General features: G+C 36.8%; 1 protein-coding gene across 2 annotated transcripts in view; it reads left to right on the top strand.

Moving 5' to 3' along the window:
- The first annotated feature begins 356 nt into the window (after positions 1 to 356).
- The window catches only part of LOC111337379 (ankyrin repeat and SAM domain-containing protein 6), a 32,367-nt gene continuing 5,151 nt past the window's right edge, over positions 357 to 27,572 (top strand). Inside the window, exons 1-17 of one of the 2 annotated variants that reach the window (XM_088755444.1) lie at positions 357 to 2,020; positions 11,179 to 11,223; positions 11,795 to 11,854; positions 14,585 to 14,729; positions 15,357 to 15,454; positions 16,569 to 16,625; positions 17,057 to 17,150; positions 17,620 to 17,647; positions 19,030 to 19,231; positions 19,658 to 19,716; positions 20,148 to 20,297; positions 22,275 to 22,352; positions 23,427 to 23,566; positions 24,204 to 24,475; positions 24,746 to 24,813; positions 25,267 to 25,383; positions 26,023 to 26,092. In XM_088755444.1, the coding sequence (XP_088611570.1) occupies positions 1,312 to 2,020; positions 11,179 to 11,223; positions 11,795 to 11,854; positions 14,585 to 14,729; positions 15,357 to 15,454; positions 16,569 to 16,625; positions 17,057 to 17,150; positions 17,620 to 17,647; positions 19,030 to 19,231; positions 19,658 to 19,716; positions 20,148 to 20,297; positions 22,275 to 22,352; positions 23,427 to 23,566; positions 24,204 to 24,475; positions 24,746 to 24,813; positions 25,267 to 25,383; positions 26,023 to 26,092 (2,392 nt within the window). In that variant the 5' untranslated portion in view covers positions 357 to 1,311. The remainder of the gene's footprint in view (positions 2,021 to 11,178; positions 11,224 to 11,794; positions 11,855 to 14,584; positions 14,730 to 15,356; positions 15,455 to 16,568; positions 16,626 to 17,056; positions 17,151 to 17,619; positions 17,648 to 19,029; positions 19,232 to 19,657; positions 19,717 to 20,147; positions 20,298 to 22,274; positions 22,353 to 23,426; positions 23,567 to 24,203; positions 24,476 to 24,745; positions 24,814 to 25,266; positions 25,384 to 26,022; positions 26,093 to 27,572) is intronic. The other variant, XM_022943662.2, reaches the window with a different exon arrangement.

The raw sequence follows: 27,572 nt of genomic DNA, 5'->3' as shown, positions 1-27,572 counted from the left end.
TTTGTCATGTGCTTTTGTCACCTGACATTCTTTTATATTTTTCTTTAACACCAACCTTTAAAATCTCTTGCGAGAGGTCAGGTGCGTGATTTTCCATATACAATTTGACTTTTCAAACGAGGATATGACAGTACAGGTATTCCTGTACAGTGTAGAAGAGGTTCATGCGGTTTACCACCTGGCCTTCTCTCTAGTTTTTATTTCTTCTCATTATTATTATGATTATTTATGTTTTCTTACGTAAACTTTTAAATCCTTTGCAAAAGGTCAGGTACGTGATTTTCCCTTAACATTTTGACCTTTCAAACTAGGACTTGAAAGTGCAGGTATTCCTGTATATGTGACAGTGCCTTCTTGCGTTTCCACTATATTTTGTCGTGTTTCAGACAATATTGTGAAGTATTGCCATTGACTGTTGAACTCGAATTTCCTGGTTACAGAAAAAATTGTGTCAAATATTCCTCTTTGGTCGATTTTTGATTGGGGGCTTGCCAAAGATGGATATCCTATGGGTAAAGCATGAAAAGTATGCAAAGAGTGCGGAGAAAAAAAGGGGGCTCATTCACTGAATCGAACACCTGATCGCGTGAGAGGAGAACCAATTAAATTTGCAATCACGTGTATTTTGGTTTGATTCATTGCTTTGTCAGTCATGAGTTGACATTACTATTATGCAATCTAAGTTTACATTTTTCTTACAATTCCTATCACGTGCTTCATAAAGAACCCCTGTAGCCTTTAGGCGATGTTATTTCTATTTCAAAGTTGACAAACTACCTGATTTCTATCAGGCCGATTTTTTTCGTTAAGCTCATCGATAGTTTTGACAGTTTAATAAGATTAAGAGTTAAAAGCTTACATTTTTATTTTAAACTCACCCTAAAAAGAGAAAGTTGACTAACGTTGCCTGGTTTGGATCACTTATAAATAATTTCTTTAGATTTAATTGTCGAGTAATCAAGAACAGGAAACCGATTGGCGTGACAAAACGGACGTAGCAATGACTGACGTCATTGATCGGACCATGACAAACTTCGCTGATTAAAACTCTGCGTGAATTAACGATTACAAGAGTGTGGTTTTTCTCGGGGCAGGCGAACATCTTGGCGTGATTACGGTGAAAAATGTTCGGATGACGCTTTTCCTTTTGCGAGTAACTCTCTGCAAAAATGGAAACTTTGTAAGTGAGCTATATGCGGCGAACTTTTGTTTTTAAAAGATGGTTGTCATGATTTCACGTTTTTCCGAAATCTGCTGCACTTCGGCGCAATACTCAATGAAAGACAATTTTACAATATTTATACTACAGCGATGGATCCCCAGATCAACAGACTCTTACTAAGTGCAGAACAGGGGAACTTAGCAGTAGTTTCAGCGCTTTTGGAGAAAGGTATTCACGTTGATTCGACTGACGACGAAGGGGTGAATGCGCTCCATACCGCTTCGGCGAACGGGGATGAAAAAGTTGTGCGTTTGTTGTTGTCACGAGGCGCGAGTTTGGAAGCGAGAACTATTTATGGTTGGACGGCTCTCATGCTAGCCGCCTATTACGGACATTACATGGTCTGTTGGATTTTAATACAAAACAAATCGGACATATATGCTCGAAATGAGCTCGGTTCCACGGCTTTGGACTGTACCGTTCGAAGTGGTCACGTACAAATCGCTGGTTTGTTGATCGAGGCAAGCCAGGTGAATGGGCAGGTTGAGGGACTGCCGCTATGTCTTGATACACCTCTGATGAACGCAGCTCAACACGGCCACGAGGCGTGTCTAAAATTGCTTCTTGAAAAGGGGGCAAACGCAAATTGTAGACAAGAAACAACAGGTTGGACAGCGTTGATGTTGGCTGCTTTGAATGGACACATGACCGCGGCTGAAATCTTGGTGGAATTCGGCGCAAACCCAAATGCGGTCAATGATCTCGACCAAACTGCTCTTGAAATCGCTGCACTTCGCCAAAAGACCGAAGTACAAGGATACTTGGACGAAATTACTTCCAAGAGACCCCAAATTAAAGGTAAAACCACTTTAAGTGTTTTAATGTGTTTAATTTTGTTTCGGATCAACATACGTTATGATTTGGTGAATAGGCATTGTGTCAAAACAAAACCTGACGTAAAAGCGTAACGAGTGGGAAATAAATGAAATAACAACTCAATCAAATGGTTCAGTGAGCTTATTCATGTGTCAGACAATGCCATATTGCTCTGCAGCGATGGTGTTGAATTCGCTGCAGTTAATGTAGTATTAAAATCGTAATGTAATGTTCGATATTACGCAATGATGAAAATCAATTGAATATTGATTGTCGGTATTTCTGCATGAATGTCCGCAAATAGCAGAGAACGACGTCTTTTGAGCCTGAGACTGTATACGATTTACGTTATTTGAGCATTGTTCGAGTGATCTATATTTGTTTTGGCCATTTTCCCCGGCACTGAGGCAAATGTAGACCATAGCCAATTATGCGGAAGGTGCACTTGATATCTCCTGGTGAGCTTAAATATGGGTTTAAGCATTAAACTTTCATAACATCGGTTTTTTATAGTTGTTCAAGATCACAGGAACAAGAGATGAGTAGCATCTGTCTTAAGACTCTAAGAATGGTCCAGATTTAGTGAAAATGCAATGGGGATCTATTTATTTTAGTTCTTTGTTTTGTTTCAAGAGTGATCAAATTAAAATATTTGTAGTGCACTTTTAAATCTGATATAATGCGATGTTACACATGTGGCATATAATTATAGGTTAATGTTATGTGCAGTAGGATTCACGTGGTGGTTGCGTGGTTGAATGGTACAGAATATGCTCCGAATGAATTACCAATGCATTAATGTCTTAACTGGACATTTTCCAAGAACAGCTCTAAAACACAAAAAATTACCTTAAATGAAAGTAACTTTAAGGTAAGGTAGCTTATCAGAGAGTTGGAGGCGGTGAAGCATTCTTTATTTCTGGCATTGCTTTGATGTGAGTTTATTGCATTAAAATATTTGCAATTCTAGGGTTATGAAATAATTTGATAAAACTTTTGTATGAACAGAGTAATGTGAAATTTTGCCAGATGTACTAAAGGTCAGTATAAAAATGTGGAAAATGGACAGTATGTGCAAAGTGGACCTGTGGTATTTTATCCATAATCGGAAGTGTTACAAAGGTCAGTCAAGGCAGCAGACAATTTACGTCTAAGGGAGAAAGAGTTTCCTTCAAATCATGGTGCTCGTTTAGGTCTTTTAAGTGAGAGGAATTGTTTATTTTGGCGGAATAGTGATGATAGCTAAACAGAATGAACTATTTCTTTCCGTTTCCATTTGAAAATATGTCAGCGGCCAATTGTGAGCACTTATTTAGCTAATCCTCCGCTTCCTCTCCCAGCTTTCGAGGTTTACCACATCCTTAATAGTTCTCACTTGTCTATTGTTTCTTAAGAGAAAGTAACTATATATTACTTGGCTGTGTTTAATTTGCTGAATATAGCAGTGTTAGTTTTCTTCCCGTCATTTTTCATCAGTTTCAAAATAGTTTTAAGCCCTGGTCTTTAAACGGGCAAAGATATGTATCAAGTTATATTTTATTCAATGTAATGTTAATTTAAGATTCATTTATACAGTAACTTTTCAAGTCAGATATGAGTCATTTTACCTTGTGGCTTCTAAAATCATCTAGTAGACCTTCTAGATTATCTTGAAGCAAAGTCCTTGTGTTTGGCAGTACACCGAGTAATTGTTTTCTGCTGAAGTGTGCATTTAGGCACATAAATGCATGGTAATTGCACAACAGAAGAAGTCACATGCGAGAGGAAAAAGGAAGTGAAGGGAAATGGAAGTGTTTTCTTTTGCAAAGACATTTTGGGAAATTTTGCTAGTGCTTAAACTATTCCACTCCATTTGATAGTATGTACATGTACAGAAGGAAATGATCGATATTGATTGTGAGTCATTTTGAAGAAAAACTTAGTAGCAATATTATTGTTACATTAAATGTGTTAGTAATAGCAGCTGGTAATAGTTTTGACCTAGAGTGAAAATTCTCTCAGTGAATGAGGTGTTTTGAATAAAATGTGCGACCCTAGTGATATGTACAGGAAAGCTCAAGAATCGCACTCAAATTGTGAGAATCAGCGGGCATTGAAACTTAGATACTGCATGTGCGGATTAATTTGAAAATCATTTGGAGTTAGGTGAAGTGTTTAAAAAGTTTATCTGTTTGAAAAGTTGGAAATAGACTTCTGATAATATAAGGTGAAGTTTTGCAAACGTAGAGTCTAAAATTATTTGTTGACACTTTTAGGATTTTTGACTGCAAGACACTTTAACCATTGGGTCAATGTTTAGATAGCTTTTGCAAAATGTTATCTGATCCTTCTAGTAAGGAATGTTGGCAGTGAAATTACATCACGTGAGTGGATCAGCTTCAAAGAGAATAAATAATCTATTTTGATTGATAGCTGAACAAAATGCTTAGTTGTTTTTTGTTCATTTCCGGCAAAGTGTTAGCAGGGAACTTTGTTCCTTCTTTCTATATAGGTGTCTACAATACTTGTTTCTTGCTTTTTAAGAGAGGAAGTAATGGTTGTTTGGGCCACGGAGGTCTATTTTCTCTTGTTCTTTTTGTTAATGTATGTTGTGCATGTAGGGCTCCTGTAATGAACCCCATTCTATCAACCATGCACATCAGCATGGTTCACCATGTAACAGGATACAGATGCAACAGGCCTTTTAATAAATGAAATTTCCAAGCCCACAGCAAGTTTTAAACAATGTGGTTGCACTGTGCTTGTGAGTGAGGTGTAAATTATAAAAATGTATTATCTGGACCCACTTCTTCGATTCAAAGGCTTGCTTTTAATGCTGAATGGATAAATCTTAATCCAGCAGATGAGTGTAACAAAATATACTGCACTGTTCACTTTATCACGTGGAAAGTGTTACTAGCCTTAGAAAAAACTGAGACTTGATGTTTTGTCTGTGGGTCCAAGAGTCCAGGACTGTACAGCACATGAAACTTTTCATTGGGTAATCTTTTGGCAGTAGTTGATTGTAAGGAGATAAGTGAAGATAAGTTAAATTTACAAAAAAGGACCGTGTGAAGGGTAGCTTGAGAAGTAATTGGGGGAGTTGCTATTGAATTGCAAAAGAGTGTTTTTTTAATGATTTAGTGTCTGTAAAAGTTTTAAAGATTTGTGAAAGTGAAAGCCTTCTTGTTTACTTTCAGTTTAACTGCACAATGCATGTCTTGCACAAAACTTTATCTGAAACTCTTTCTAATATTAAAGTTTTGCAGTCAATTTACAGAATGTATTTTAATCGAATGGTATATGCAACACATTATACATGAATCTCTTTCCATTATGGAGGTTTTGCAGTCAAATCATGGAATGCACTTGGATATATGTATAGTTAGGGCTGGTTATTTATGCTAGGTCTGACCCTAACCGTGATTTTATGCAAGCAGTGCATGTGGGCCATACAAAATAAAATTCTCCATAAGAGATTTTTTTCTTTAAAGAAATGTCCATCCACTGCTAGCTTTTAGCCCTCTTGACACTGTTCACAAAATAAATGTTCAGATAAGAGATTCAGCGAAATTAAATAGTTTGAAAGGCAGTTTTGCTGATCAATGACTAAACTTTGTTTAAATAACCAACCCTTAGTGTTCATGATCAGAGAGTCAGATCTGACTCTACATCTACCAAACCGTACTTAAGGTTTGTAACTGAGAAGCTAAGAGTCAATTAAACCATTGGGACTTCAAACAATCCAGTAACCCTTTTACTGCCTCCTAAGATCTCACTGCTTGGTATGACACAGCATTTTGTCTCAGACAAGAGACTTATCTGGTGATTTACATTAATTTCAAGCAAAGGCATTGAGCATCAGTGTTCTCAAAGTCACGTTCACAAAGTCAAGATGTTGGCAGTCTGGTCCTCTATTGCAGGAGGACAACTAGACTAAGCATTCACAAGGATTATTACAATCATTATTATTAGCAATTCTCCCTACTGTCTGCCAAACAATTCTTATTATGCATGTTTGTTTAGAGAACTTGCCAGGGCCAGGGATCTACCCTACTAGCCCTACCAATAGTTCTCATTTTTGTTTGCCTCATATTATATTGACTTTTTAGGAAAAATTCTGTCTTGGTCATGAGGGTTGAGTGAAGCTGTTGAGAACAAAAAAGATTCAAGCATTTTGATACTGACAGAAAATAAACAAGGTTATCAAAAGGCACTTTGACAAGAGATAGATGAGCCTTTGGGTCATAATTCACATGTAGTTTGGTATAATATTTAAAAACTCTCTCAAGATCCAAGATCTAAGTGGTATTTCCTATGAGTACATGACTTCCATCATGTAAGTTATTCAATTAATGATTTTTTCCTCATTTTCTGTCAACTGATTAAGTTTTTAGGGGTTCCTCTTCACTAACTGAGAATCAGAGGATGAAAAAGGCCAAACTAATTCTTATTTGGAGCTACATTCTTGAGACAGCGTCAAACTGAATTTTGCCTTGATGATAACAGTTTTCACAACATTAAATTAAGGATACTGTAAACCTTCAAGGACCAATTAATTTTTTTTATGTCAGTCAAAGCATTGCTATTTTAACTACAGTTTCCAAGAAAAAGGTTTGGTAAAATATTCAACAAACCAAATTTTTTTTTAAACAAAATTGTACTTTAGAACTTTATTCTTTAGCCTGCCAAAGTGTGAAAAGCCAATTATAACAGGTCATTATAAGTGACCCTCCAAATGATTATTTTGTGGCAAAATATCCTGGCTCTTTAATTTCAATCACCCAAATGTCTCCTGAAATCTTCTGGTTTTGGTTGTACACGGTGATCTTTGAATAGGGAAAAATAAGAATTAAGATTCTGTAGGTGGGAGTCAAAACAAAGCCTAACTGTAAGAGCAAGAAATTAGACAAATGTGCAAGAGGAACAGCTTAATAACGCACAGAAATGGATAAGGGCTTGTGGTTTAAGAATCTTTGCTGTTTGCACTCTTACCAGCAACCATATTACTGAGTTCTGCCATTGCGTGCATAAGCAGCCTTTAAGTTTTAAAAGAATGCTTACCTGCAAGAAATAATCACCCACAAGCGGAAGGGAACTAATGTCTGTCAAGTGCAACTGTTACATAGTTTCCCACAAACTGTGATTTGTTTGAGGGTCTCCTGAGATACCACAGAACACCTCCGGGTTTCTATTGGTTGTCGGCATTTCCAGTATTCAGGGTGTTGACATAAAAAAAACTTGGCATGTGGTGAAGTCATGAAATGTTGGCAAAACTTTGGAAGCAAAAAAAGCCTGTTGCAGGTAAAAATTAAATTCAGGTAAAAAAATTTTAACTTAAGTTGAATTTCAATTCTCTTTGTCTCCAAGCCCTAATTGTGAATAATTAGGGCTTGGAGACAAAGGAAATTGAAATTTAACCTTGGTTAAAATTTTTTACCTGAATTTAATTTTTACCTGCAACAAGCCTACTGCCTTTTTAATTATGTGAGTGTGATTTCATTGAAAAAATGAATACAGGAATGAAAACTTTACAAATTGCCTCCCAACTTAAAAACCGTGAGAGGGATTTCTGTTTTTCCAAATTTATCTCCCACTATGGTCTCAGACTGTACTTTATAACTTGTAGAATGAAATTCTGATGAGCAAACTTGAGAGAAAAATTGCGAAGCAACCAGTATAAAAATGTTGAAATTGTGCAGAGGTTTTATTTGTGTGGTCAAATTTGATACCCTTTTAATTTGCCAAAGAAACAGAATCTGTTTAGAATTGTTGCCCCTCAGTTGGTTTATGATTTAATCAAGCCAAAATGGAACAATTTTTGTCAGATAGTACATTTCATTACCATAGTCTTTGATATCTAGTTTATGGTCACCATGGTTATGCTTTAAAAAGGATGTGAAAAATTTTTTTTAATGAAGGATACCAGCAAAGGTCTATTCCTTAACCTTAAACCAAAATAACTTTTCAAATTGTTCAGTGGCACCTCAAAAAAAACTACATACTTTAGTGAGGTTCTCTTGAAGGGCTTGGGAGACTGACATAGCAGAAGATATTTTCAAAGGTGCATAGGTGTTAAAAAATCAGAGCACTTGGCTTATTAGCAAAGCTTTAAGAGCCAATGAGAAATTTTGAGAAAAAATTTTCAGCCTAGGGCAATTCTCTCTGATGGGGATTTATTTATTTTGAAACTCCCATTAGTTTCTTTACCAGATAATCAGCTTATGAAGGCAGAAAGAATAACATGTACAAACTACTGAATGAGCTGTTTAGTATCTTTCAACTTGGAATTGTTGCCAAATATTTTTTTCACTTTATTGTTCCCTGTCACTTAAATCACATCAGACAAATATCCGCCTGATTAGGGCTTTGGTGTGATTACTGTGAGCAGAATTGGTATTGCATTCTGTGATAAATATAGTGAGATTATTTGGAAATAGGCCATTTTACAGTTGTGTACTTAGTTGCCAATGTGTTGGCTAAGGGTCTCAGTAGCATTTACTCTTTGGTATCCTCTCGTAATGGATATGTGGGCTGGTAACTAGTATGGGGGGAAAAGATGAAGAGGGAGATGCAGTGTTATTAACCCTTGGCTAGCATCTAATTTCTCCTAACTGTATCACCCCTGAGTCAAACATTAAAGTCAGGAGAATAAAGCAAGTGATCACCAACTAAAGAAGCTCTTGATTCGTATGATGCACGATCCTCGCTGTAGATAGCGCTATTTATGCAATAGCGAAAATCAGACCTGAAAAAAATCAGGCCTGTACGGGACTCGAACCACTGACCTTTGTGATACTAGTGCAGCGCTCTACCAATTGTGCTAACAAGCCAACTGGGAGCAGGCCATTAAGTTGATTCGTAATAAACCCGTGAAAGTGATAAATGAGATAGAATGAATATATGAAGTTCATATATTTTGAACTGCGGTATTAGATACGTACGATGCACAATCCTCGCAGTAGATAGCGCTATTTATGCAATAGTGAAAATCAGTTATCACTTTCACGGGTTTATTATGAATCAACTTAACGGCCTACTCCCAGTTGGCTTGTTAGCTCAATTGGTAGAGCGCTGCACTAGTATCGCAGAGGTCAGTGGTTTGAGTCCCGTACAGGCCTGATTTTTTTTCAGGTCTGATTTTCTCTATTACATAAATAGCGCTATCTACTGTGAGGATCGTGCATCATACGTATCTAATACCGCAGTTCAAAATATGTGAACTTCATATATTCATTCTATCTCATTTATCACTTTCACGGGTTTATTACGAATCAACTTAACGGCCTGCTCCCAGCTGGCTTGTTAGCTCAATTGGTAGAGTGCTGCATTAGTATCGCAGAGGTCAGTGGTTCGAGTCCTGTACAGGCCTGATTTTTTTCAGGTCTGATTTTCGCTATTCCATAAATAGCGCTATCTACTGCGAGGATCATGCATCATGCGTATCTAATACCGCAGTTCAAAATATATGAACTTCATATATTCATTCTATCTCATTTATCACTTTCACGGGTTTATTACGAATCAACTTAACGGCCTGCTCCCAGTTGGCTTGCTAGCTCAATTGGTAGAGTGCTGCACTAGTATCGCAGAGGTCAGTGGTTCGAGTCCTGTACAGGCCTGATTTTTTTCAGGTCTGATTTTCGCTATTGCATAAATAGCGCTATCTACTGCGAGGATCGTGCATCATGCGTATCTAATACCGCAGTTCAAAATATATGAACTTCATATATTCATTCTATCTCATTTATCACTTTCACGGGTTTATTACGAATCAACTTAACGGCCTGCTCCCAGTTGGCTTGCTAGCTCAATTGGTAGAGTGCTGCACTAGTATCGCAGAGGTCAGTGGTTCGAGTCCTGTACAGGCCTGATTTTTTTCAGGTCTGATTTTCGCTATTGCATCAATAGCGCTACTGCGAGGATCGTGTATCATACGTATCTAATACCGCAGTTCAAAATATATGAACTTCATATATTCATTCTATCTCATTTATCACTTTCACGGGTTTATTACGAATCAACTTAACGGCCTGCTCCCAGTTGGTTTGTTAGCTCAATTGGTAGAGCGCTGCACTAGTATCGCGGAGGTCAGTGGTTCGAGTCCCGAACAGGCCTGATTTTTTTCAAGTCTGATTTTTGCTATTGCATAAATAGCACTATCTACTGCGAGGATCGTGCATCATACGTATCTAATAATGCAGTTCAAAATATATGAACTTCATACATTCATTCTATCTCAAGCTCTTGATTGTTAATCAAATTCTCCATGTTATCACCATAGAAAATGTATAGAGAACAGTATGGAGAATATGCATACTCATGGTAGGTTGTATAGGGTTAAGGTAGACGTATTGGAGTCCAGTTAAAGAGTTCCAGGCTTGTGCTGTTTTCTTGGGGAAAACACCTTACTCTTACCGTGCCTCTCTCCACCCCACCCAGGAGTATAGATGGGTATTGGTGAATGTTCAGGGGAGGGGGATGATGAAATGTTAGGGAGGGACTAGCAATATTCCTTGTCACTTCATGCTACATAAACATTGTAATAAACTGCAACTGAATGGGCCACTTAGCTTGGAAAGAGTACTGACTTAAATCCTTAAACTTGCAAGATCTGATTGCTACTTCTTTTCTCTAGTTGCTCCACATTTTTTTGTAAAATAGTTATAATGGTGGTAGATTAAGATGACCATTTCTGTGTGATAAGTTTGAGTATTCTCATGACCAGTTTGTTGGATCATGTATGGATATTATGGGGAGAAGTTACATGTTAATCACTTCTGGTTGTTAAAGGGTAATAACTTTGGCTTGCTTCCTGTCACTTTCATATCCATTTATTAATCCACAGTTCAATTATATAACTATATTCATATATTCACAGTTGATCCTTCATCACTTGATGGTTTAAAACGAATCAACAAAATGACCAGCTCTCAGCTGGCTTGGTAGCTCAGCCGGTAGAACACTGCACCAGTATTGCAGAGGTTATGGGTTTAACTCCTTTATACAGGCCTGAATTTTTTTCAGGCTTTATTTTCACTTCTGCATGCTTATTAATCACCCCTTCGTTACTACTGTAAACAGAGATCTCTCTCATCTTCACCTGCGTAGCTACGAAAGGAAGCAATCTCACTCTTATATATTTCTGGTTACTGTTTCAGGTCAAAAGTTTGTTAAACCAAGTATTATTGAAACAGCAAGGAATGGTATGTACATTCACATCTGTAAGTCTTTTTTTTTCTTTTACACCTGTCAGGATCTTTTCCTTTGCTTGGATTCACTGTTATGATAATTGTTTGGAGTTTCACAACACTCAGTTGGAATGTACTCTATATTATTGAATACAAACTTCTCAATCCTTCCATTCCCAAGCTAGATCTCATTAGTGATTCTCCTTACTGTCTGCAATACATTTATTATGATGTTAATTTGGAGAATTTGGTATTAGATCAACTACTAAATATAATCCCCTAATTGATATTTTCCTTTATTCTCATCACTTATCTCCTTGATATTGTATTGATGTTGTAAAGAGAAATTCTGTCTTGGTCTTTCAAGGGAGGTTAAGGGTAAACTAAATATCACTCAAAATTGAATACAAAGCATTTTAGATAATGTTACTGTAACATTTCCTTGTAATTCCCCCTCCCCCTCTGTTAGTGGGAAAACAATTAGCTCTGTATATAGAATGACAGATACCGTGTATATCAACTCTTACTATTTGTTGTCATCTAAACCCCCTGAAATCTTTGTTTTTCTTTTCTTTCTTTACTTAAGGTAACTTTATATCTGTCAGAGATTTATTGGACCAAGGTGAAGTTGATGTTAATGCCACAGGTGGGTTGTCTAGTGCTCCCTGCTCTAACCATTTCACTCCCATGTTTGCCATACAATTCATGTGAAGTTAGTTCAGAGAATTTGGTATTGGATGGACTAATGATCTTCTATGGGAAAATTTGTTAAAACCGATATCACACTCATCGCTTTGCGATTCATGCGACATCAGTATTCAAGTGTAATTTAACATGGAATTCATGAGTCAATGGATTTTCCTTGAATCGTATAACTGAATGAAAACAACAAAAAAAGAAAACAGCATTACTTATAGTTGTGATAAAATATTTCTTAAAATCGTTTTAAGATTGAAAAATTGCTAAAAGACAACAACGTTTCGACATTAGCTAAACGTCATTATCAAGTCAAAATATGTTTTTGAGTTCCAGTCTATAAATACTTAAAAAACAATAACTGATTAAAAGCTGTAACGTGAGAAAAAGATGATTAAAAATATTAAACAAAAAGTTTCGCAGGTGTGGAGTCCATCTGGATATTTAAATTAGGCTTAACATTCTTGATGAAGAGCATTTCAAATACTAAACAATCAAATTTGCCCTGGCACTTTCTTAAAACTGTGAATTGGTTTTCTTTCAAGAGGTTGTTGTTACCATGAGTTTTTAAGAAATTTCTACTAATTGCCAAATTTTTGTGCCCAACAATGCATTGATGAATGTGTCAGGCTGTGTATCCGACATAATCTACATCACACAGATCACATGTAAAAAGATAAACAACACACTGCCTATATATTACCAATTGACGGTTTAATTTCTTTGGGTTTAAGATCTTGCCCCAATTTCTTGCTCACAAAAACTAGCTGCAAATAATTAAAGTAGGGCCAATCTTATAGCTAAGATCGTGTAACTGCTTCCAAACTGCATAAGCAGCCACTTGATCTTTAAATGGAAGACTAATTCTTACTATGCTACTTTCGTCATTGTTTCTTTCTGCTTTGTTTGCTAAAGTATTTCAAAAAAGAAAATTGTTGATAGCAGAATCAGTAAGACTCATCTAGATCTGGTAAAATTTACTACCTGTAGTAACTCCTCACTTAGTTTTTACTGCCCAAAATTGCTTGTTATTCTTGATAATTCAAAAGGTAAAAGATCTGCTCTACTGGTTTAAAAATGTTTTCTAACTGTCATACTAAAAATGAGGGAAAACACTGCATTCACTGGATGTTAAGTTTCATTTGCCTCCAGTTCAAATCATAATTAGCTGTCCTTGAAAATACCCAATTGTTGTGCTTCCTCTAAGTCACAATTTGTAACTAATTTTAATTGTAGTTTCTTGAAATAGGTTTCTTTTGTACTTTGATCTATTGGCCCAGTAAAAGCCTTATAGGGGAGTGGTCTAGCTATATGCAACAATTAGATTATGGCTTGGGATTTCCTTCCTGTGATAGCTGATAAGGATGAAGGTTAAGTGAACTATCACGTACAGAAATTGGGTGTGAATAATCTAAGCGTTTAAGTTTAAATCTCTTAGTCATTTAAAACTCACCATAAATACAAACCCCTGGATTTGTGTTCGTATTTGTTCACAGCTGCACATTGACAGGCAACCATCTGTCTGGGAATATTTGTTGATTAAGCTGACATTTTATGTCACACGGATTTTGATTGGTTCTTATTTATGATCTCATGGAGGACAGACACTGTTGCCTTTGATATTTCTTTGTTTCTTTATCATATAAAACAAATACATTCCCTGTTGCTGTGAGTCTGTACAGTAGTATATCACATCAGAAGAACAGTGACACTCTTCTGCACCTTGTGTGGCATTTTTTTGTCCCTATCATAATTGGACATCATCTGTGATTTATTACTGAACAGACACACAGTAACATGGAATCTATTTGTCAAAATAGATAGCCATTTCGTGACGAAATACCTGGAGCTTTATACCTATCACCTAATAGTAAAAATCTTCTCGAACTTTATAGCATTTCTGAAATCTGATTGGCTCTGCCACTCCATACTATCTTGTTTTTTTTTTTACTGCATGGATTTGTCTGTTGCAGAAGGCTGAGGTTCTATTACAACAGTTTGAATTAGTTCGAATGTGTATTTTGAAGGAGAATGCACAGTATGTGTGGGGATAAACAAACATGTTTGGAATATTCAGTTGCATGGGAAAATTCTTATGCAAAAAGTTCAGCAAGCAATATTTCTCTATGAGTGGGTTACTTTAAGTATTTAAGTGTGCCTCAAGAACTAACTATACATGAGCCTCCATGACACTTTCCACACACATCGACTTTAGATAAATCAATTGCTTAGGTTGAGGATGAGGATGGTCTAGTATTTGTGTTGTTTTGTTAACTATTTGTTTTTTGAAGAAACAATTTTAAAGCTATTATAATGAGGTTTAGATTTTAAATTGTGCAGCCAGAAATAAACATCATAAGATATAAATGAACTATTTAAAGCAGAAGCCAAAATATTAATATAGCCAGCTTGAGAAAATCAGCTTAATTTGAAGCTCTATAACTCCCATGAAAATATAATATAGTTAAAACTATTTACATGCTTTGTGAGTGGTTGTAATGAAATTTGGAATTCAAAATGCAGACCCATCCTAGCTTGGAAGGTTCAGTGATGAGATTATGGTGCTCCAAGTTTTTTTTGGCTTCAAGCTATAAGCTATTTCTGTGTTGCCTCCAAATATGTGATTTCTAAATTAATTCCCTTTGAATTTCTTGTTTCTTGTGGCTCATTTTATAATTAGATGATGATGGAGCTACTCCCCTGATGTATGCTGCAATGGGTGGACACCTTCCATCTGTACAGTTACTGATACAAAATGGGGCTGACATTGACAAGCAAGACAAGGCCAGTGGATGGACAGCATTGATGCAAGCAACTTACTATGGGTGAGTCTATAACTATTTTTCAATAACTGATATGAAGGTTACTGGCTGATGAGAATCTTTGCAAACCAACTCCAAACTGAAATGAAGCAGTATATACTTTAGTGACATGATTAATTTGGGAGACTTTAATTTTTATCTTGTTATTTGATTGGCAATTTGATTGGTTGCACGTCCACCAAAAATTGCTGTCTATTGAAAAGGGCTGATATACTTCAGGACAGTTTTTGTGTTATGATAAAATAGAATTGATTAGTAATCAGGGCTTGAAGGCCACTCTCAAATCAAGTGAAGTAGTTGTTTAGCAAAACTGTCAACTAGACCATCCTCATCCTCAACCTCAGAAATTGATTTATATTATCTAATGTCGATGTGTGTGGAAAATGTCATGAAGGCTCATAGTTTGAGACACATTTAAATACTTAAAGTAACCCACTCATAGAGAAATATTGCTGGCTCATGTAACTCAAGGGCTCATAATTTCCTAAAGATAAAGAAATTCTTGTGCACACTATTTTAAAACCCTCTTGCCTGTAAAGATCAGCTCTTGAAAATAAAAACTGATAAAAATATTGCAACTTTATATTATGGCACTTGTTCATTCATGAGGCATTTTTGTTACCTTTTTAGGCATAGAGCTGTTGCTAAGCTACTGATTGATGCTGGAGCCAATGTGAATATTCAGGAAAAAAATGGCTGCACTGCTTTTGACATGGCTACCGTTATAGGTGAGTGTGGTAAACACTGGGAGAGCTTACTAGGGATTCATTTACTCTTCGATAATTTAATTTTTTTGTGAGCACGGGGAAAGAACTATAACTATCACAAGTTTGCATATAGAGTTTACTGGCAAGTTATCAGCTGTGTTCATGTATGCAAACCAGTGATGTCATATGTAAAAAAAAAAAATGGCACAAGCCAGAATTTGGACAGGTTGTGTTTCTCACGTGGTAGTTTACCGATTGTCCTGGTTCAGGTTTAGGTTCTGTCTCTGGTTCTGTTTCCTGTATCCTGAAGCAACAAGCTAAGGAATATTGTTGCTCCATCTGGATGAGATGCTTATTAACCCTCTAACTGCTAAGAGTGACGAGCATCTAATTTCTTCTTACGATGTCAGCCCTGAATCACCCAGTAAGGTCATCAGAACAAAGGAAATGATCACCAATTAATTAATTAAAGAAGCTTTTGATTGTTAAACAAATTTTCTTTGTCAGCACCCTAATAGTTAACAGTATGAAGTAACAGCAAGTGTTAACCTTTTGTTAACATCAGTATACGTATGCAAGTTCTTCATTATGTTTATTGTGTTTCCTATGGTACTCCCAGGGATAATGAAACAATGCAACAATGTTTGATTCAGGGGTGATGCTGCTGGAAGAAACTTATTTAATATCTCTCATCTGGGTTACAAAGGAAATTAAGGGTGTCTCTGCTGGCTGCTCACTGCAGGACCAATATAATTAATGTCCATTTTACTACTGCGTGCAGGCAAGAGGTTCTATCAGTGAGAGTGAAGTGTTGTGCTAAAGATTAGAGCACAGCATAATTATCCTTACCAGGACTTGAATGGAGAACTCTTGTTTGGGAATGCAGAGTTCTTAACACTAGGTAAATTAATTAACATCTTCCCCCCCCCCCCCCAAAGAGCCTTATGACAAGATACTAGTATCTGTGTTTATGTCAAGTAACCATAGGGATACATATAGAGGCTATAGCTAATTCAAGCATGGTTTGCAATACTCACAGGCAAGTATATATATTGCTCAGGCTAGAATCTATCTTCAAACTGCATGTTTCAATTCTGATGTAATTCTGATTGTAATGATGATGGTTGTCTTCCAGGTGATACAGAAATCTTGCGTCTTTTAGCTTCTGTGAGCATGCATACCCCAAAACGTTGTAAGTATTTTGTAATCCTTTTTAACAATTAACTATAAATTGTTATTGCCAGATCTAGAGGTAGTAAATACATTTCAATGACACCATTTCTGATGTTCTGAGTTTGATTGAAACACAATGGAAGGCTTATGGGTGTGGTTAAGGGGGATCCTGGTGTACCTCTGGTGGCCTTTATGACTCCCTCTGTCAAGATAAAAAAAAAAACCAGCATTTTAGAGCAACCCTAAGTAGCTCTTTCAAGAGGATGATGCTCACAATTGGTTTCTATAATCATCCGGACAAAAGTAAATTTGTTACATTTTCTTTTGAAGAATGGATATCAACCATGTGTTTCTTCGTAAAGAAAAAATCATTCCAAGTCTTCTTTTCTAGGATAATGTTTGAATCAAAGTTACTTTGTATAAACTTCACACAAATACTTTTGTAACTAGATTACAGCTCATCAAATTTGTATGGAAGAAAGGGGAAGGGCGATGGAAAGGGGCCTGTCTATGAAATGAACAAAGGTGTAGCTAATATGGAGAGGTGAGTTAACTTGTGAGTATCTTAATAGTTTGTAGCAAAACCACATATGGAGTAAAAAAGAGGTTTAAATTTAACAATAAGCATGCAGTCCTGTCTCAATTATTTTCAAATAGAAGAGAATAACATAACTGGTGTTGAAGACAGTACACGAAGTACAATTCTCTTATCATCTCATCAACAAAAAGTTTAGATTGGCATAGAAAGTAAAAGTTCTTGGAAAGTTAAATATGCAATTGATTTATGGGCCATATGCAAATATATTTGGGTGAAAAGTCACAGCCTTTTTTTAAATCTGATACAAGGCAGTTATTTTCTGTCACACTTAAACTGTTGGATTACTAATAAAAGTAAAACTACAAATATATAGCTGATCCAAGGTTCTAATGAGTAGCTCATGACAATTGTAACTGCACATATAGGCTCTTTTTATATTTTCTTATGAACAAGATGTTCTTTTATCTTCTTTCAGTGACTTCACTACAGATACTGGAAGGAAGGTATGATATCTGTAATCTAGATACAATGGTGATCTGGTGTGTAGATCTCAAGTGGGATCTCACAAGTAAAACTAACCATGATCCAGTGGATTGGATAATGTGAATTTGCCGCCATGAAGAGTTTTTAAAGCTGATGTCTGAAGCATGAGCCATTTCTCACCCTGACTGAGTAATAATACTAAGGAGAACTGTCGGCTTTAGAAACTCTACAGTGCCAAACTTATTTATTTATTTATGAATATTTAGACAGGGTAGCCCAGTTCAGCTAATAGCTGGTTTAAATGGCACCCTGTGACACCCACCCATCCCACCCCAGGGGAGGACATCCACTACACAGTAATCTCATGCGTGGGAAATTTATGTCTCCTACCCCTAACCCTGCAGGAGACGGGGCCTACGGTTTATTCGTCCTAATCCAAGAAGACTAGAATATCTATCCATTTCTTTGATATTGTAGAAAGGTAGCAAATTCTCCTCAGTTATTTTAAGACCATGAGTATTGATCCGGCCGGGGCTTAGCCTGCAGTGCCAGCGTATTTTGGGCGCACGAGTGCACATTTTCATATTAGGCCGCCATCTTAGATTTGGTAACTGTGGAAGATTAGGGCGAGGAAATACTTGCCGAGGGCAGAGGGAGGGGAAGGAAATTTTTTCCTTTTTCCTTCCCCTTCCTCTCCCCGGCTGCCCATTTTTCCACTTAACACCTACTCCCTCGGCAAATATTTCCTCGCCTCAATCCTCCACAGTTAGCAAATCTAAGATGGCGGCCTAATACGAAAATGTGCACTCATGCACCCAAAATACGCTGGCACTGCAGGCTAGCTGGGGCTCAAATCCTCGACCTCCCGCACAAAACAGTCCGGCTCCCTAACCAATTTAGCTAACCGGGAGGTGGTTCAATTAACACTTACCGACTCAACTTCACGGATGTAGCACCTGAGTTTCTTTATAAACTTTTCCCCTTAGTACATGTGTTAATCCAATTCCAGCCAATCCTTGAAAGGTCTGCAAGGGTCAACTTCAGTAAATAAGGAAATAGTGTGAAACTAACCTCAAGTAAAACCAGCATAGAACATTTAAAACATTATTTGAAATTGGTTGTGGAGAATTGGTTACGCAAGGAGAGTTTTTTAAAAGGTATTTGACTGAAAAGCAAATGGTTATTAATGGCTTGGTTAAGGAAGAGAAAGGGCTGTTAAATGAGAACTGACTTTACTTGCTTGTTGAATAATTCAGTCACCTGCCAAAACGATCTGCCTTTTCTTCATTTTGACCATGACACACATCAGACAGGGGTAAGTCAAGCTGCTAGGGCACACTTTTTAAAGTGTAGCCTTTGCTAATACAAATGTCCCAGCATTAAAAATTATTTTTTTCCTTAGAACTGGTGGTCTAAAATGTCCAGCAGATTTCGGCACCTTAATATCAAGCGCACTCTCAAAGTGTCTTCATCAGGCAGTAAGCTGCGCATATCACCTGCCTCAAATAGTATGGAGAGCCTATTTGATAGTGACTCTGGTCAGGGGTCTTCATTCAGTCATGTTAGTGATGGTTCCGCAATTACTTTGAAGTCACTGGATTCAGGTTAGTGCAGCAATGTTTTTATTGCTCTCTATTCACCTCTGTTGTAACTTTACCGTCAGTTATTCCTGCTGCTACATGACCTTTGAATTAAAAGTCAACTGGATAAGGATTCTCAGTGCAAATCTTGTCAAGTTTTAGTAACAAAGTTCACTGGAATATAGGAACATCAGATATTTTGCTATGCATAATGACTGATCTGTTTGGTGTTATAATGGCTTAATTCTTTGAAATGAAAATCTTGCCTCTTAGTGTCGTTGCTGACTGTTTTTCGAAAGATCTGTATATAGTGAAAGAAGGCTGTATTTCACACCATCACTTTACTTGCTTTAAATACCTGCTTTGAATACCCGAGTGACACCTGGTGTGTCACTAACCTGTGTCTATATATTTTTGCTGTTAACGTACAGTTTTTATGTTATTCATCAGTTATTATGGAATCTGGGTTGAAAGGCACACAGCTTAATCAGAAAAGACCACCCACACTGGTGAGATCTGATATCAAGTTATTCACTCTGTGTTTGTTTGTGTAGTAAATGCCAAGAAAGCCTTCCAACTGTCATTTCTAGCAGTGGCTTTTGATTTAAGAGAAGTGTGCATTAAATCTAGTAGTTTAGTATTCTGTAAGAAAGAGTACCATACTTATTTAATTCAATGATGCCCTCAAATTAAAAAACACTACCCTTAATTGATTAAAAGCCACCAACGGAATGGACATTTCCGATAAAGAGTGCACCAAGTTGGACAAATGCAGAATTTATTAAAAGGTTTCAGTCTACACCATACTAGTACATTTTTTTCCAAAGAGCTAGACACTGGGACTTAAATCAGATTTTTGTGTTGCATAATTGTGAAAATGATTCATCAGAATTGATGTTTGCGACAATGTCAATGAAAGATGTATGCAATTGTTTTCTAGGCACTTGTGTCGCATAGCAACAAACTGACAGATGATGTCATCAGTCCTGTTTTGCCTCCAATTTTTCCTTCCCCCACATTTGAATTACCCAGAATACAACGGCAGCAGCACAGTAACACTCTGGATGATCCATCTTTACCTGAAAGGCCTGTAAGTGCATTTTATCAGCATTTGTCCAAAAACCTGCTCAAGTATTGCTATCAACGTGCAACATTGCAAGCTAATCTGTGAAGTAAAATTAAATTGCACTAAAATGCTATTTCTACACCGGTAAGCTCAGCTAAAAGATAGTTTAAGATAGTTAAATCCAGTAATCAATTAAAAAAATTATGAGGATATTAGAAAGAGATGCTGAAAAGTTTGAATTTTTATAATATATGCACGCATGATTAAAAGAACTTGTAATTTTGAATGAGAAATGAATCCGTAAATTAAGTAAGGCAATGTGCAACAAGCAGTTACATAATTAATTGATATTATTTCAAGGGCCAGGACAGGCGTGGTGGCCTAGTATTGAGCTCTTTGGACATTGATGGAAATCTGTGAGTTTGAGCCGTGGTCTGGTCACTATGTTGTGTTTTTGGCAAGACAATTGGTTGTGAAAGTGCCTCTCTCCACCTAGGAGTATAAATCTGTGAGTTTGAGCCTTGGTCTGGTCACTATGTTGTGTTTTTGGCAAGACAATTGGTTGTGAAAGTGCCTCTCTCCACCTAGGAGTATAAATCTGTGAGTTTGAGCCTTGGTCTGGTCACTATGTTGTGTTTTTGGCAAGACAATTGGTTGTGAAAGTGCCTCTCTCCACCTAGGAGTATAAATCTGTGAGTTTGAGCCTTGGTCTGGTCACTATGTTGTGTTTTTGGCAAGACAATTGGTTGTGAAAGTGCCTCTCTCCACCTAGGAGTATAAATCTGTGAGTTTGAGCCTAGGTCTGGTCACTATGTTGTGTTTTTGGCAAGACAATTGGTTGTGAAAGTGCCTCTCTCCACCTAGGAGTATAAATCTGTGAGTTTGAGCCTTGGTCTGGTCACTATGTTGTGTTTTTGGCAAGACAATTGGTTGTGAAAGTGCCTCTCTCCACCTAGGAGTATAAATCTGTGAGTTTGAGCCTTGGTCTGGTCACTATGTTGTGTTTTTGGCAAGACAATTGGTTGTGAAAGTGCCTCTCTCCACCTAGGAGTATAAATCTGTGAGTTTGAGCCTTGGTCTGGTCACTATGTTGTGTTTTTGGCAAGACAATTGGTTGTGAAAGTGCCTCTCTCCACCTAGGAGTATAAATCTGTGAGTTTGAGCCTTGGTCTGGTCACTATGTTGTGTTTTTGGCAAGACAATTGGTTGTGAAAGTGCCTCTCTCCACCTAGGAGTATAAATCTGTGAGTTTGAGCCTTGGTCTGGTCACTATGTTGTGTTTTTGGCAAGACAACTGGTTGTGAAAGTGCCTCTCTCCACCTAGGAGTATAAATCTGTGAGTTTGAGCCTTGGTCTGGTCACTATGTTGTGTTTTTGGCAAGACAGTTGGTTGTGAAAGTGCCTCTCTCCACCTAGGAGTATAAATGAGTAAAGGAAACAGTCAGGAGAACCTGATGAAATTTTTTGTGATAATCCTGGATGGACTGACATCCAGGCCAGGGGGGTGAAGCAATGCTTCATTTTCCTTCATGCCACTGAAATCTGGATATTAAGGTCTAGAAGAATGGACCCTTTAGGTCATAAATGAATATGGTCCAGCAGGATGTTCCATCTGCCTTGTGAGTGTACAAGGTGCAGTAGGAGGGGCTCTTTGGCTTCTATGTAGATACAGCGCTCTAAGGTCCTGCGGGATGGACCTTCTGGCTTGGGAGTGGATAAGGTCCAGCAGGATAGACCTTCTGTCTTTTAATTGGATATGGTCCAGCAGGATAGACACTCTGACTTGTAAATGGTTAAGGTCCAAGACAATAGACTTTGGTTTGTAAGTGTAGTAGGTCCACTTAGATTTCTCATGTTTACTCAGCATCCCTGTCTGCAACAAATGAGATAACCAAATTCGTGTTAGTAATAGATAAATTATTATAACAAAAAAATGCTAAGAATTTAAAGTTAGACATATTTTTTGTTGTCATGTTAAATGTCGCTGTTTTTTTCATTCAGGTACCCAGTCTTTGTATTAATGGTGAATCCATTCCAGATGCCCATGAAAAGTATTTTGAAGATGATCTGGATAACATTGTAATCTTTTTCTCATTAATTCCTAACATTTTAAATCTATTTAACTTTGAACTAGTTTCTGTGAAATTAAATGCACTCAGACATATGAATTCTCATGTTTTACTGTTATTGTATTGATTCTGGCTTATTTTGGTAAAGGAAACTTTGGCAAAATTAAAGCAAATAAGGCTTTTAGGTTTAATATTTTTGTGATCAGTGTATACTTCAGGGTGTGCACTGGTTCTGGAAAACCTGGAAATTCCTGGAATTTTATTTTTTACTTTAATCAGGACCAGAAATTCCTGGAAAAGGACTACTGATAGGTCCTGGAAAGTCCTGGAAATCTTCTGAACTTGAGCAATGAAGTTTTCAGATTTTATGTTGACAGTATATGACATGTATGTAGACCATAAGGAGAACTGACTGCAAAATCTTGGGAATGAAAGAGTCTTAGGTGAAATTTGGAGTCCTGGAAAAATCAGTCTGAGTCCTGGAAAAGTCCTGGAAAAGTCTTTGAATTTTTTTTTGAAAAAGGATATGAGCCCTAGAACTTCTAATAAAACTTGTAATAGTAGTGTCTATTAAATGTTGTAATATTTTAGGTCCAGCAGTCATTTATAAGCAGCATGTGGTTGATAACCTAAAATGTAAAGCTATCACTCTGAAAAGTCTGAATTTAAAGTATACTAGTGATCCAATACAAAGATAACATATCTTTTTCAACCTTGTGACTGGTGATTAAATGTTACTTTAAATATCAGTTTTCAATTAAAATTTTACCCTAAATTTTGGTTACATTTGTATGGAAAGAGAAAATTGTACAGAAACTTTTAAATAGTGTTGTATAAAACTGGTGGAGAAATAAGTTATATCTCTTTAACATTCAAATGTACCATTTAGCCTGCTGAAGAGTTTTTAAGTAGCTGCCAAGGTTACATTCACATATTTGTTTGGGATGTGACAATGTAAGGGGGACATTTCCTAAGATAGTCTTGGTGTTGAAGCATGGTTGGGTTTCAGTCATAAGTTTTGGGTTCGGCCTTAGCTTTAGAAAGGAATATTGTTTTTAATGCACCTCTAACTTTGCCTTTTCAGAGCAGTGTCAGTGCATATCCAGCCTATAAGTCACTCATGTCTCCAACATTGGTGAAAAGTAAGAACTTTACTGGAAGTCCAGAATCCTCATATTCCACAGCAAGCTTTTACTCATCAGCATCCAACAACTCAGAATCAAGGTTAGCAAATGCTGGACCCATAAAAAAGATATAATTCCAGCTTAAGGGATTGGGGTTACATTGACTGTTATCAAAAAGTGTCGAGACTTGCATTCCAATTAGGAATGTAATATTACAGGGAGATTGCTTTTTCCTTGTGATGCACCTCCAAGAAGAACTACATCAGATGTAGTAGGTAACAACCCTTTGAGCGTCATCCATCCAGGTAGCACTACTCTGTAAATCAGTGGAGGACTACATGTATTGACCAAAGGGTCAGGAGTGAAGGGGAGCAGAAACTCACAGGCATGTTTAATGCAAGGTGATCAAATTTACTCGACATCTGCAGGGGAGATAAGAAACCTCAACAGCCCCTGGCCAGCCATGGCCTGCATAGTCATACAAGTGGCCAATAGGTATATTACATCTCACTGCTTACCAGCATTGTCGTGAGGCTGAGGTAGCTTCAATTAATTACATGGACAATGTGGCAAGTTTTCTGTTTTGCATGTGAATACAAATCTTCTGCAAGACTACTTTCTAGCATCATTACACAGCCTTTATTTTTTTGTTCAGTGCTATAATAATTGTTCTGTATCAGTAGCCACATGAGGTTTCAGACTGCTTATTTATATTTAATTATTTTTCTTTTTGACAGGACACTAAAGGCAATTAGTCCTGCTGTTGACTTGTCATTTAGCCCTATGTCTGCCATGTCATCGTCACTTTGGCACAAAGCAGGGAGGGGAACGGCTGCCAGTCCAACCCCAACTGTCATGACAGTCAGATCAGCGCCAGTTGAGAGAATAACTTTGCGTAAAGAATTAAGTTATTCTTCTCTTCAAGGCCATGCTGATGATACAAGCAGATCATTTTCATCTTATGCAAGAGATCATTATTCCCATAGAGATACATTCAACCATAGTGAAGGTACATTATTTTTAATATTTGTATTTTTTAATAAAGATCTAAAAAGTTAGCTATGTTGGGTAATTTCTTTTGCTTGCTGTTGGTGTTTTGATATTTTCTTGTGAGGGATCTGCTAAGATCTCTGAGATTTTTTTACTATTTTTTGACAGTCTTTTGCATACACCAACATACAATAGAATGAAACCTTTAACAGCTGGGTTGGGGTTACAGCTGATAGTGGAATGTCACGGTTAAAAATTTTGTTTCATCATCATATCATATTTGTTTCAGGTGATGTAGAAAATTTGCTAAATAAATTATCATTGGAGAAGTACCAACCAATTTTTGAGGAACAAGAGGTATTTAGGAAACTAACTGTTGTAGCTTTAAACAGCTGACCTTTGAAAATCTGTTTTAAAAAGGTGCTAAAATACAAATTTTAACTCTTGTGATAGGTATAAAGTTAATTATTGATTTTCAGCATGTAAACCAAACTCACAGCTTAAATGAAGCCCAAGTTGTAATAGACTCGAAATTGACTTCATTGTGAGACAAGCACTAAATTCTTGGCTGCTGTTATCAATGAATAACCTTTTAGCCTTAAAAATTATAAATTTGTTCAATTTTTGGTGCCACTCAGGCTGCAAATGGCACATAATTATTTTAATATGTTACTCATATATAAGGATATAAAAAATGTGCCTTAAGATAATTATTATTATTATTATTATTACTACTATTTTGTTGTTGTCTATGTAGTTTAAGCTCAAGTCATGTTGTTGTGAAAAATTGTTACGAACTACTGTTGGTAGGTTGACATGGAGTCATTTCTAACCTTGAGTGATGGAGATCTAAGTGAACTTGGAGTAACAAGGAAGGATGCCAGACAACAAATCCTTACAGCCATTGCGGAAATCAAAAGCAGCAAGGTAATAATGAAAGGAAAAGTCTGCAGAGGAGACTGCAGCTGCCTGGTATATCTTCTCGAACTTATCATGGTGGCCATAGCATGAAATAGCTAAGATTGTTTAGATCATGCCATGTTACAGTATTAGGGCTAAAGAATAATAAGGGGAAATATGCGACTGTTTTTCACTGCAGAATAGGGAAAAATATATGGATGGGAATGAGAGTACAAATAAGGTTGCAATATATATTTTTTTTTTTTGCAGTTTCATAAAAAACATCTTTAACTAGTCTGTAAGTTATCATGAAAAAAGCAGACCTAGAAATCTGTACCTAACAGTTTTATTTTTTAAGTAGCATATGGGAGCTGTTGAAACAATCAGATTCTAATTTGCATTCCCACTTTTATAATGGAGGGGATCTCAAAATATTAATAGCTTTTCAGGATTTATCAGATGAAACATATCTTAAGACCATAAAATGGAGAAAATGATGATGTTAAGATATTTTAACATGCATGTAGCTAAGAAGGTAGACATTTTGAGTAGACTCGTAAAGTAGCTTTTTCAAGGGAATTTTGATTTTCAAGAACTTAAATACAGATATGAAGAAAACTTTGAAAATGTGATAATTGATGTTCTTGATTTGGTTTTAATTTACAGGATCGTGAGAGGCAGCATTTGCATGAAACTTTGTCAAGTTTCCAGGGGAGCAAATCACATGGTACAAGTGGTGAGTGAAACATTCTTTAGTAGTATATTTTGTGACCTAGTTTACCACTAACAGCAAACTGTTCTAGCATTAACCTATAGTTTCTTTGGATTAATATAAGTGGCCTTTATGTAGGTTCAAGTTGTGATTTTTTTCCATGCTTCTCTATAGAGAGTGCAGGGTCGTAGCTAGCATGAGGCAAGACGAGGCAATTGCCTCGTTTTAATTTTGGCCTTTTTAAATTTTTTTCTGAAAGATTGACTTTTCTGAAGAAAAATGCCACGGAAAATCCTTAAAAGAGCATTTCTAAACCTCTAGATTTCAAAGTTTTCTGGGGGGCATGCCCCCCAGACCCCTCTAACAGCTCATGCCTTCGGCGCTAAAAAATTGGCTCGTCTTGTCCTGAAATCTGGCTACAGCCCTGGAGTGCATGGTTAAGTCTTGATTACTGTAAAAGCCCGGAGATAAGCTGCACCATAAATTTAGAAGCTCAAATTTTGGAAAAAAAGTTTTTTGAAAGAAATCAAAAGAAATCTAAAGTCGAGTCTTGAAAAGTCATCTTCATCCACTGTTCATTGAACGTAAACTCAATATTAACATTGCAACGGAAAATACTTCAAAGTCTTACCCACAATTTTAGCACTTTAATATAATGAACATGGTTTCTACCAACTTTGACATATGATTGGCCTTTTTCTGGTATTTTTGGACGGGAATTTCAACACAGTTTTTCCATAGGTTTTTGCTTTACAAGAACGTGAGCAGAACATTTGAAGCTTAGTTTAGTGACCAGGCATTAGATTGGATGTGAAAATGGAAATTGACGTTGACATTCACGACACCTTTTTCAAATGTTCCCGCAGATGAGCACCCCCAATTTCTAGCAACGGAAAAAAGTGCGGCTTATATGTGGGCTTTTACAGTACTTACATTTTTTCCTGCATGATTTCATTTGAGTTTACCACACCCTTCCCTCCCCCAATGAAAAGTTGAGTTTTCATAGCACAACCTAGTAACCAGGTGTAATATCATTTTTTTTTTCTTTCTTTTTTTTGGGTGGGTGGGGGCGGGGAGGTAAACTTCTTAAATCAAAGGACATTATCAGGAAATGTAATTGTCATCTAGCTGTGTGCTAAGTACGTTTTGACTTGATGTCAATGCAAAGTTTATTGGCAGATTTAATTTGCAGCTTTTCCTTTACCTCAGATGCTAGTTGCAATTGGCTGACTCATTAAAAACATCCTTAATCTGTATGTTCCTAAGTTTTGGTTCATAAAATTGATCATGTTAGTCACAGGCAGCCCAAGCTCACTACTAGAAAAGCAGACATGACTCTTACAGTGTTGTGCAACGTCTTATACTTTTAAAGGTTGGTATGGGATGTTATCGGTTTGCCTTAAAAGAGAGAAAAAAATGTCTTGTTTTGAAATAAAATGGACTTACCTTATTGTCTTGTTGTTTTCTTTGTTGATTACCAGCGTCTCAGGCCATTTTGAAGCAT

This window comes from Stylophora pistillata, chromosome 3, assembly GCF_964205215.1.
Source record: "Stylophora pistillata chromosome 3, jaStyPist1.2, whole genome shotgun sequence".
Lineage (NCBI taxonomy): Eukaryota > Metazoa > Cnidaria > Anthozoa > Scleractinia > Pocilloporidae > Stylophora > Stylophora pistillata.
The sequence above is the reverse complement of the archived record's forward strand: the minus strand, read 5'-3'. Positions and strand labels throughout refer to the sequence as shown.